The sequence below is a fragment of the Lepidochelys kempii genome, chromosome 12, assembly GCF_965140285.1.
Source record: "Lepidochelys kempii isolate rLepKem1 chromosome 12, rLepKem1.hap1, whole genome shotgun sequence".
Classification (NCBI taxonomy): domain Eukaryota; kingdom Metazoa; phylum Chordata; order Testudines; family Cheloniidae; genus Lepidochelys; species Lepidochelys kempii.
In genome coordinates this window covers 6,084,227-6,096,271 of record NC_136391.1, presented here as the reverse complement: position 1 = coordinate 6,096,271, position 12,045 = coordinate 6,084,227, and the positions used below count along the sequence as shown (strand labels likewise).

At 58.8% G+C, this 12,045-nt stretch overlaps 1 protein-coding gene across 5 annotated transcripts in view; it reads right to left on the bottom strand.

The window, feature by feature from the left end:
- Window positions 1-11,333, bottom strand: part of SLC9A5 (solute carrier family 9 member A5) — a 50,285-nt gene extending 38,952 nt beyond the window's left edge. For 2 of the 5 annotated variants that reach the window (XR_012154453.2, XM_073307287.2), the window contains exon 1: window positions 11,139-11,329. Coding sequence is in view for 4 of the 5 variants with exons in the window: in XM_073307287.2 (XP_073163388.2) it covers window positions 11,139-11,292 (154 nt within the window). In the remaining variant the exon portion in view is untranslated. Of the gene's footprint in view, window positions 1-11,138 lie in introns of all 5 variants that reach the window. The other 3 variants (XM_073307288.2, XM_073307289.2, XM_078848076.1) reach the window with 2 other exon arrangements.
- Window positions 11,334-12,045: the final 712 nt, after the last annotated feature.

The window sequence follows — 12,045 nt, the reverse complement described above, 5'->3', positions numbered from 1 at the left end:
GTGACTTATCTGCAAAAAGTGCAACATGCAGAAAGGTGCCAGCGTGGCACTGGATTGAGAGGGTTTTTTAAAGAGTTTTATTCCATTTAGGGTCTTGGAATGAATCTTAAACGGCTACCAAATGGGATTGTTGGGCAAACGGCTCATACTGCCACACCAATCCGTCAGCTGTGTGACAAAGGCAAAGAGCGTGCACACAGCAACACCGGGCAGGACAGAAGGGTCTCCTTGGCGTCTCCTTTCTAGCAGGCCCATCTGGGACCTGCCTACCCCTCTGCCGCTGTCAGACCCCAAACCCGGACTCCTGCAGCACATGACGCTGTTGCATGCTGCTGACCTTGTCTCACTCACCCTCTGCCACCCAAGACGGCCTCCCCAGGAAACGACAATGCAGCGCAGGGCCCTCCTGGCCAACGTAGCGAAGACCAGTCATGATCTTCCCCAAGAAGCCCCCAAGCCAACAGACACAGACAGTGACTTCTGCCCAGATGATCGGTACCTGGCCTGATAGTAAGTGCACTAGAGGCCTCCTTTTGGGGCGCTACGGAGCCCATGTTGTTTGGGTGTTAGGAGCTTTTAGGCATTTTCTTTGAGCTTAAAAACAAGAAGGCCTGGAGCCGTGGCCACGTACGATCCCCTCCCTGGTCTGAGAGCACGTTACTGATCAACACTTGAAAACCTTTCAGCAGACGTTCACTGTTCGGCTCAGCGAGATGCCCAGCACTTCCCAGGCTTGGCATGATGCTGAGCAGGGATCACTGAGCTTTGTCCACAGCTCTAGGGTAGCTCCCAAAGCCTTTGAACTCCATGCCTTTGGTCTGTCTGCAGCAGGCCCTGCTGGCCGCTCACAATGGCATGAGGATCCCTAGCTCCCAGCTCTGATCCTGGCTGGGCTCTGGAGAAGGGCTTGTAGCAGTCAGTAAACAGGATCAGTGAGTGAGCAGAGCCATCCTCAGTGAGCACAGGGAGCCAGCACAGGCCATCGGGACTCAGCCAGTCTCAGCTGCCTTGGGCCCTGCGGGTGAGATGGGATTTGCTGTCTCTGGCAGGGGCGTCCTCTGGTAACATGGCACCTCCCTGCACACACACACACATGCTAACACAGTGGTCTCCCCATTACCAATCACTGCTGGGCAACCATCTCCTGGCTGCAGGTTGATCACTGGTGCCACCCCAAAATGCAGGCACACAAGCCTGTGCCTACCCCCATGAGATCACGGGAACTCATGGAGAAACACGCTGCGGCAGGGGAAACCAAATGTTCCCAGCACTGATTCAATCCCCGGCCCCCAGGCTGCATGACTTTCTCTCTCAGATGGGCACAGGGCACATGGCCTCTTTCCCCTCCCCAGGGCCCCCTGCAGCTCCTGCTGGAACCCCAAGAATTTCCCTCCCCAACTTCTCCCTGCAGCTTTCATTAGAGGCCACAGTCTTCTTCACTGAATTAATCACAGCAAGAAACGCTTCAACAAAGACTCAGCTTACGCCCCAGACAGCACCCAGGGCCTGTCAGTGCGGTGGTGCCTGGGAAAGACACCTCTGAACTGTAAGTGCTGCCAAGGGGCTCAGCATCCAAGATGGGTCCCAAGGGCATGCAGGCAGCTGCTAGTCACCATACCTGATTCTGATTATCCATACAAACATCCGAGCTGCTTGAGAATCCGACTAAGCTTGTGACCTCGCTGACATCTTGTGGCAGTGAGTTCCATAGGTTGAATGTGTGTTATGTGAAAAGGTTACTTCCTTTCATCAGTTTTAAATACGTTTCCTCTCGGTTTCATTGGGTGCCTCTTGTCCCCATAAGGGCTTTCTCTGGGGTCCCTGCAGGGCTCCCTCCTTTTCTCCCCTCACACCTTTTCTCTTGGGGGGGTCTCACCCCTTCATCCAGCTTCAGCTACCATGTCCATGCTGGTGGCACACACATCTACTTTTCCATTCGTGACCTATCTCCCCACAGAGGTCTCACCAGCAGCTGACTCCTCCCTCTCCCTCACCCCACACATCTAGGGCAGGTCAAGATCTTTACATTTCTTCCTCCACAATGTGTCTGAGAACCAACTCTCACCCCCACCCATGACAATCTGCCCCAAATGCAGGTGCTCAGATCCTCCTGGTTTGTCAACCTCACCCCATCCTCCTCTGAATGGTTTCCCCTACATCACCAAATCAACCATCAACTTCTCGTCCTCACCTTCAAGGCCCTGACTAACGCTGGCCCATCGCCTCCCCATCCCAATGCTGGGCGTGCCCCTCACATTGTCTCTCACACAGCTGGCATATCCGGCCATCACCCTCCCTGCACCTGCATTGCTCCCAGAAACCCTCCGCTGCGGCAACACCCACAAGGAGTGAGTCAGACATGTATTTATACCCAGAGAACGATGCTGTGTGCTGGCCTGGCTGAGGGGCCGCATGATCTCCCTGCGGTGTCTCCGGCCCTGCTCTCACTACTTCTCTGCACTGGGCCAGTGCCCCCTCAGGGCAGCACGTCTGAAATGCCCTTGGGTGCTTTTGGGGGTGTGGGGGTGACCTGCCCTCTGACTGTATTGTCAGGTCCTGGCACTGGGAAATACGAAGTGCTGTGAATGGTGAGCGAGAGTTAACGGGGCACTGACCTCGCCAGCGGATATTCTGCACACGGCTCTCCTCTCCCCGCTCAGGTAAACATGCCCGAAGCCCCACTCGCCTCGCTGGGTGCGGTGCCAGGACTTAGAACATACGACTGACCCTTCTGCGGGGCACCATGGAGCCGCCGACAGAGCCAGGAGGAAAAACTGACCCCAGCGTGAGGGCTTGAAGGCCCTTTCCTGCTGACTCCGAACGCCAGGTAGGCGACTCCACAGCAGTTCCATGGAGGGCTGCAGCTTGTTCCCCCACAGCAGGCACGACAGGAAGGCTGGCCATAGACATCTCAGAAAGAGAAACGCAAACCAAAGCAGTTGTGGAGGAAAGGGTGTGCCAGGCTGGTCACGCCCGGGCCTCTGGCTCAGTGCACACCCTGCAGCTGGGCCCTGGGAGCAGCCAGTGACCGCAAATGCCTCAGGGAGAGACACGAGGTGCATGTGGCCCAGTCCTGAAGTTACCAGCACAAGCTCTGAGAAGAGGAGGAAGGAGAAAGATGAAGGCCACAGCCAGCCGTTCCACTGAACACCCGCAGGATCAGTATCTAGCGCCCTTTGCACCCAGGGCACAAACCCCAGGCAAAGAGCCATATTCCAAAGGGGAACAATTCCTGCCTTTTCCATTTTTTTCATGTACACCCTCCTCCTCCAACCGCACTCGCGCCCCCAGCTCCCAAGGCTGACAACGGCTAGCTGTTTGCATGGTGAGGAGTTGGGCCGGTCTGACAGTCTGCAGCGCAGTTTGAGAGCGGAGAGGGATTTCACTGCTGAGTCCGAATGCTCCTCCCGGCAGCAGTGGTCGTGCCCTGAGAGCAGCCCTCAGGCTAAGCCACAGCCCAACGAGTCTCACCAGGTGAAAGGGCCATTCTGTGCCCTGGAAGCCCCATGTCTGCAGGTCGCTTCCACTAGCTCCTACACCCAGACGGGCCAAAGGGCCCCGTGTGCGTGTGCAACCCCGGAAAGGCGCCGTACTCAGCTCACTGCAGGAGACAGAATCCGCTTCCCACAGGAAGAGAACTCTGTGGCGCATCCCCGAGGAGCTTAGGGGTTCCACCCTCAGGCGGGGGATCAGAGCTGTGGGACATCCAGCTCCTCCCGGCTCCCCCTGAAGACCTACACCCGTCCCCACCCCCAGTCCTCTCAGCAATGCCAGGAGTCCCATCCTGCCTGCGCATGAGGGAGCGGGAGGCGCTGCTGCTAACAGGACATGGCTTCCCCTCCCGGGGCAGACACTAATCTTAGCAGAGAGCTCTGCTCTGTTCAGGGTTCATTCCACGCCACCCCATGCTGCCCCGTCCCCTTTATCCTGGCGTCACGTTATGTGCCTCAGGCGGCGAATGAGGGGGACCGAGATGCATGGAAATGATGAAGTGAGATGTCCCAGATGATCCTGGCAAGCGACCCGCACCCCACGCCGCAGGGGAAGGTGAAACCCCAGGACACTGCCAATCTGACCCGGCGGAAATTCCTTCCCGACCCCAGTACGGTGGTCAGCTAGACCCCGAGGTGGCAGCCGCGGAGCCAGGAGCCTAGGATGGGGCAGCACTTGCTCACGGTGGGGGCGCTGGGTAAGGCGGCACAGCGGCTAAAGCCGCCTGGCACAGTCGGGATGGCTAAGGAAAGGGCAGGGGAGCAAGGGGACAGTCTGAGCCGCTCTCGCCAGCAGCCGTCTGCTGATTTCTTGGAGGCGCCAGGGAGGGGGTGGGGCTGAGGAGGGCTGGGATGGAGGCGAGACCTGGGTGCCATGGACTAGCTCAGAGAGGGCATGGCCTGACCGGGGGGGCGTGAAAGAACGAGCAAAGACACTTGTGGGAGAGGTGAACAAATGGTCATCCGGGGCTAGTATTACTGGAGAGATCCCGGACCACGTGATAAGAGACAAAGGGGATAAGTAGAGAGGAGCAGAGATGGGCAGGGCCCACAAGGGGAGGATGAAAAGCTTGACCCTGAATCAGAGGCGGATTAAGGTCACCTGGGGCTCCCAGTGCCAGAACCATGGCCCTGCCCCACCCCTTCCCCCATGGCCCCACCCCTGTTCCACCCCTTCCCCTGTGGCCCCGCCCCTGTTCCACCCCTTCCCCCCGTGGCCCCGCCCCCGCCCAGTTCCGCTCCTTTCTCTGCAGTCCTGCCCTCCACTTGCTCCTTTCAACCACCGCCCCCTGCCACTGCTGCAGCCCCGAGACCAAAGAAACTCTGTGCCCCCACCACGGCCCCGGGCCGTGGCAGGAAGGGAGAGCTCCTCCAGCCCAGGGGCCGTGGCAGGAGGCGAGAGCTCCTCCAGCCCAGGGGCCGTGGCAGGCGGATATTTTTCCGGGGGCCCCAAATTGGCCAGGGCCCCTGGGCACAGGCCCCATGGGCCCATGCGATAATCCGCCACTGCCCTGATGAGGACTGGGGGCAGTGACCCGGTCAGATCAAGGGGCAAGCGCCTCAGGGAGGCATCAGGAAGGCTGCAGGGGAGGAGGCGGCAGAGGAGCGGTGCATCCTGGACACATCCGAGAGGCGCTGGCTCAGTCTCTCTAGCTGAGAATAGCTCAGAGCAGCCAGGGACTGAGAGCAAAGGCCGCCCACTCAACCAGGAGGTGCAGTTCCCGGGGGGGCTGCAGCAGCAATGTGACAGGTGGTGAGGGCACCAGCTATGTGGGGATCATGCTGGTTGGAACATGACCAAACCCACCGCCAGCCTTGTCTTGCGTTTTTGCCCCTTTCTCCCCCAAACCCATTTCTCCTGCCCCTGCTATGACCCTTGTCTCCATGACTGCCGTTCTCTCTCTCCTGCACACAGGGTACCCCGCCTTTGCTCCATTTCCTTCCCAGCCCTCTCTCCTTCCGGTCTCCTTCCCTTCCATCCCTGAGCCCCTCCTCCATTTCCCCAGGCCAGGGTCAGTGTCCCCAGAAGGTCCAGGCACTCCCTGGCACAAACCCAGCACTGGCTTGGCTCCGCGCCCCGGGCTGCCCACTGACGTAGGGCACGGAGCAAATGTACTAGCCAAGTACATGAGAGGATAATATGCCATTACTCACCTCCGGCATGGACAAAGCACTAGCCACGGCCCAGCAGCTGGCACAGAGCACTCAGTGAGGGGACATGGATGAAACCAGACGCCAGGTGAGACTCTCCCCAACTTCTAGAGCCCAGGGGCTTTGCAGTCACACAAGTCAGGACCAAAGGGAGCCACGGGCCAGGGCTAGAGCGGGTTGTCTCTGGACAGGGGGAGTTTAGTTGCAGTGCAGACACAAGCTCATCTAGACAAGCCCGGAGAAGACCACAGCAAGGCAAGAGAGTTGGAAAAGGCCAAGCAAAAAGCTACCAGCATAAAGTGGAAGAACGTGACAGTTTCCTGCAGCCAAGGGCACCCGCCCCTCTCTGCCCTGGGCTCATGGGAAATACATTTCGGCATCCGGCTCCCCAGAGGACAGCTCTGGCCAGGAGACAGCCCTTCCTTCTGTGGCTGCCCGTGACGGCCACACAGCGGTCGTGGGCTCTCCCTGGCACTAACTGGGGGCCTCACAGCAGCTTCCGCTAATGCAGACTGTGGTGCCCACTTCCTGAGTGGGGCTAGCTGGCAAGGGCACAGTAGGCCTGCACTCTGCACTGCCAGGGAGCTCCTGGGTGCCGGGTACTACAAAGCCCGAACATGTATGCTCGCCATCCCATGGAGTAGCCTGCAGGAATCGAGTCTAGCTGTGGGGGCAGACCATGCCCTCTTTTCGCTCTCCTCAGTGCGGGAGGAACTGGGTACCAGCTCCTCAAGCACGTGAATGGTTGTTGTCTTAACACACGCGGTGCACCATGTGGTTGGATACTCCCTCCACGAGTGCCACAAAAACACCCACAACCTGTACAAACCAATGCAGAAATGCAAACTCCTTTGTAGTCATGGTGCAGCGATCAGGGGAGGGCGGAGAGCTCTAATTTTACACACATAAAGCAGGAATCTGAGAATTAAGGTTCCCACAGCAACTGTAACTTGGCCACCCATGAATTAACTTCAGCGCCTAACCATCACAGACAGCATCCAAAATACCATGCAGCGAGGCTGATTTGCAGTTGCTATGAGAGCATTGCTGATATGAAACCACAGAAAAACCTCTGAAAAACTCCTACACCAAGGGAATAATAAGTGCCATCTTAATCAGCGACATGCTCAAATGCCCGTGTGTGACTGCTTGGCCTTGCACAGAAAGCTGGCCTTCAGAGATGAAGGACAGGACAACCAGGAGAATGTTTATTCATTGTGAAAAACCCTTTGATTTTGTGCGACCTTGCCATAGAAATAATTGCAATCCTCCACTGTGGACAGACATGACAATTATGCATCACTCCCAGAAAACTTCGGACAAGGAGCTCCCGCAACTTAAAAGTCTCTGAATGGAGCACTGGCTTCAGCCTGAGCTCTGGCACCTCCAACGAAGTGTTGGAACAGGATGAAAATTCTCCACTGGACACAAAGGTGGTTGTTCTGACAAGGATGACCCTTCTTCTCACAGATTTTGGTCTGTTCTTTTGCCTCTACAATTTTAAGCATTCCAGGAGCATGGCACTGAGAAGCAGTCTTGCTGGTCCCTGAAATTTCCCAAGTGGTCACCAGCGAGGAGCTAGCTTATAGACCAAGAAATAATAAGACTTCCCCAGACAGGCAGGTTCCGTGGCTAGACGCCGGTATACAAGAGACTGCCTTTCAGCGTATTCCGGTGCTTGTGAAATGGACCTGCGGCTAGAGGAGCAGGGATCTGTGTGGGCTCTACCCACTGCAATAACTAACTGTTTGGGGAGAAGACCTCTCACTGTCAGTAGCACTCCAGCTAACACACACCAGGCAAGGGGGCCCCTTTACAGCGTCTCGAGTTGAGTACTTTTGAAAACAGGACTCTCCCTCTCCGCCAGCCACGGTGGACGTTGAACCCTTGCGTAGCTAACTTGACACCATCAACTGGGGGGAACTCAGCAACAACTTCTGTCAGCTCAGAATCCCCCCACCCCCACCCCAAGGGAAGAGCAGAAGAACTAGCTGGCTGTTTGCTCACACTTCTCACGCAGGGCCCCCCCTTAGCAGATTTAAGACCAGACACGTGCCTGACAAACACGCAGCCAAGGGATCCAGTTCTCTCCCTGGTTAGCAGAGCTCCAATTCCGCGGGGCACACGAGAGCCAGCAGCTGGGTAAGAGTGTTTGTCATGACTCCAGTGCTGCCCTTCAGGGCCCTGCAGCCACTCCTCTTGAGCATCAGGACGGCCTCCCTGCTAGCAGAGCTAAGAGCCACCACATGGATAACAATCGTATCCACCCTGCCGACAAGAGCTGCTAGCACAGGGGTCCCCAACGCGGTGCCCGCTGGGGCATTTTTGTGCGCCCGCAGGACACCCCACCGCCAAAATGCCGCCGAGAAGCATTGCCGTTTCTCGGCAGTATTTCAGTGGCGGGGTGTCTGGCGTCCGCCAGTTTTCTGGGAATAGCAATATGCTATTCCCACAAGAAAGGTTGGGGACCACTCTGCTAGCACATGCAGGCAGCACCAACCCCCCTCCAGAGGCAGTTGCCCCCAACAGGGAGCACTAGCTGCTCCGATCCAGAGACACTCGGGCCCCTTCTAGCTTCTCTCCTCTCATTCTACCTCAGTCACGTGGAAATAGGACTCAGACCAGGGACAGGGAAGACTCAGTGGAGCCTGGTGTCACAATTTCAGGGCAGCTACATCTGTATTCCCCATCTGGGGTCCCTTGAGGGCAGCCACTTAAGGTTTCCAGCCCCCAGCTGCTCCCTTTCTTGGGCAGAGACCCGCAGGGGTTTTAAGGCTGCACAGCTTCCTGCATTACACTGCGATATCCCCAGCAAGCCAGACTGCTCAAACAGACGCTTTGCTGTCTCTCGGAGCACTACAAGCAGCGTATTGCGAGCAATCACAAGTCACCGTGCAGCCCCTTCTCAGCAAACACATCTACTCTTAAGGTGAAAGCATTACAGAGAAACCACATACAAATAATAAATGATCCTACAAGCATGCTAAAAGCTTAGCAGACCCTGCAGTCTTGTGGGGTCCTAGTAAATCAGGGCCTTCCAACCCTTCCCAGGAAGGATTGGGACCCCCTTGGACAGAAGGTCCTGTCCGGTTGCTGGATCAGAAGCAGGCCCTGAGTCAGTTTAAACTCGGGCTATTGATCCAAAAGTCCTTTCTTTGTCTGTTTGCCTCTGGAGAATCCAGTCTGAAGCGGTATGTGAGCCCGTCCAGGAAGGTGGTACTTTTCGGGTGGGTTACAACCTGGCTGTCTTGCCTTAATCACCAGCCACCGGGTTTAGTCCCTGGAGGAGCTGAGCTAGCCCTGCCCCATGAAGCAGAACACAATCACCCAGAAACCATTCATGTTACACAATGGACCCCAGAGACACGGCAAGGGGTCGCCCCATCTGTCACCCCTGTAAGGCGACTTCGCCGTCGATAAAGCAATAGCCTGACGAGCTTTTCCCTGGCTAAGTGCGTCTGAGCTCTGCTGGCTGAGGGCAGGTCTGGGCTCCACCGCTGCTGAAGAGAACAGAACCTACTGTCATTTCCCTGGTACCGCAAAAACAAAACCATGTCCTTACTCAGATCTGGGAGCGACTGACCTAGCAGCCCCACGCTCACCCTCCAGATGTGCCCCAGCACATTGTCACCCTGCCCGAGGGCCTGTATCACCAACCCCTGCCCCTCCCTTACCATGCCCAAGGGGTTGGGACCCCCAGCTCCTCCTCGCCCAGTGCAGCAAGCGTTTCCCCTCAACCAATTCCTCTGTATGTGCCGGGCTCACCTCTTGCCTGGATTATCATGATCTTCCTCTCTCGGGACACTCTGCTTCTCGCCTCCACCTCGCGCACTTTATGCAGAATGTGGCTATAAGAATCCCTGTCCTCTCCCCCCTCCAGCCAGGTCAGCACTACAGTAGCTGGAAAGTTTCCACCAGAATCTCTCTCCCCCGGAAAACACCCAGGCAATGATACATATGGATCAATGTCTAATTTTTTGACAAGAACTTATGAGAGGGTTTTAATTTGGTCATTTCAATATTTCTGATTTGGAACAAAAGGAAATTTCAGAATATCAGAACAGAAACTCTGAGCTTCAACCAGCTCTAGTCACCACCTTCTCGTGTCCCTCCATGACCTTGTCTCACTCTCACCGTCTTCATCCTTATGACTCTCTAGAATTTCTCTGCTGTGCCAAGGGCTCTAGTCCTCACCCAGGACTAGGCATGCGGTGCTCTCCCTTCCGTGCCTGCCAGAGTACACAGGGGAAATGTCTTCCTAACCCTCGCCAAGCAGAGCCCGTTTTCTGGTGTGAGGCATCAAGGTTTATATCGCTCAGATATTTCTATCCTATCTCATGTCATTGTGGATGTTCATTAACCCTCTTTGAATAACACAATGTTCTTGGCGTCAATGACATCTTGTGGCAGTGAGTTCCACAGCTGGGAACTGTGTAAAAATGTTAACAGCTTTAATTTGGTGCCTTTGAATTTCATTGGGTGATTTGTTATAGGATGATGAGAAAGGATGAACAGGAGCACCTGAGAGACCTCCTCTAGGTTATCCATGCCTCTGCATATAGACCAGTCATAGACCCTTTTATTCATCTGTCACCTAAACTCTATTGCCCTAATCTATTTAATCTCCCTTCCAGCAGAAATCTTCATATGCCACTAATCACTAGAGCCCTGCAAATCTGCAGACATCTGCGGACCATGTATGAGGATCAGATGCAGATACAGATTTTGTAACCGCGCTGGGCTCTACCGATCACGTTTACTGCCCTTCTCTGGGCCCCTCTAGTCGGCTGTACCCTTTCTGAGGCAAGGGGACCAGAATTGTTGGAGGTTACCACTTGTACTCGGGAGCACCCACAATGCGCTTGGCCCTGACAGGAGGACCCAGCCCTGGCCTGACCAGCTTGCAGTCTGAGCACACACCGAGCAAGGGGAGAGAGGACAGGGCACTGCCCGTACCGTGGCATTATGATCTAAGCCGGATTATTCTCCAGCTCCTCCTTTTCCAATCCCACACCCCACTGTTACAGGAGAAAACCCCCCACTGGTCCTGCCCGCCCTCCCCCCATAATGGGCTTGCAACCCCCTGCCAGCTGCTGGTCACCCCCGGGTTGGAAGCCCAGCTCCATCCCCTCTTCATGCGTTCCCCTGTCGGCACCCTGCCCAGCGGCCAGCCCCAGAGGAGCTCAGCGCACGGTGTCCCCGGGGTGCCTGCCGAGCTGCGCCGGCTCTGGGCGGGGAGAGGCACCGGCAGTGCCGGGTGGGGGCCGACCCGCTGCGGGCTCCGCACTGGGCTCCCCCCGCAGCCGCCCGGTGCCCCCTTCCCCGGGACTCCTGGGTCCTTGCGCGGCCAGGCGCGGAGCCCGGGCTCTCCCGGGGGCGGCCCCGGGACGGGGCAGGGGGGTGGCCGGGGCGAGGCCGCAGGAGAGAAGCGGCCGGGATCGGGGGCAGGGCCACGCACCCCGGGCCGGTCCTGGGCCGGATCCCGCGGGGACTCACCGATCTTGGCCAGGCTGGCCACCAGGATCCAGCCCGCCACCAGGCACGGCGCCTGCACCTCCCGCCACTGCCAGCGGAGCAGCGGCGAGCCCGGGGCCGGCCCCGGCGAGCTCCCGGGGGCAGGGGCCAGCGCGGGGCCCGTGGGGGGCTGCATCGCGCCCGCTCCGCTCGCCGGGCGCCGCCGGGCTGCGCCGGCCCCGGCCCCGGGAGAGAGCGGGAGGGGACGTCACGGGCACGTCGGGCGGGACCGCCCCCAGCGCCCCCCCCGGTCCCGAACCCCCCAGCTGCACCCCCCCCGCCCCAGCCCCTCAACCCCCCTGCCCCCCCCGGCTCCCGAACCCCCCAGCTGCACCCCCCCGCCCCAGCCCCTCAACCCCCCAGCGCCCCCCCCGGCTCCCGAACCCCCCAGCGCCCCCCCGGTCCCGAACCCCCCAGCGCCCCCCCGGCTCCCGAACCCCCCAGCTGCACCCCCCCGCCCCAGCCCCTCAACCCCCCAGCGCCCCCCCCGGCTCCCGAACCCCCCAGCGCCCCCCCGGCTCCCGAACCCCCCAGCGCCCCCCCGGTCCCGAACCCCCCAGCTACACCCCCCCCCGGTCCCGAACCCCCCAGCTGCACCCCCCCCGCCCCAGCCCCTCAACCCCCCTGCCCCCCCCGGCTCCCGAACCCCCCAGCTGCACCCCCCCGCCCCAGCCCCTCAACCCCCCAGCGCCCCCCCGGCTCCCGAACCCCCCAGCGCCCCCCCGGTCCCGAACCCCCCAGCGCCCCCCCGGCTCCCGAACCCCCCAGCTGCACCCCCCCGCCCCAGTCCCTCAACCCCCCAGCGCCCCCCCGGCTCCCGAACCCCCCAGCGCCCCCCCGATCCCGAACCCCCCAGCTACACCCCCCCCGTCCCGAACCCCCCAGCTGC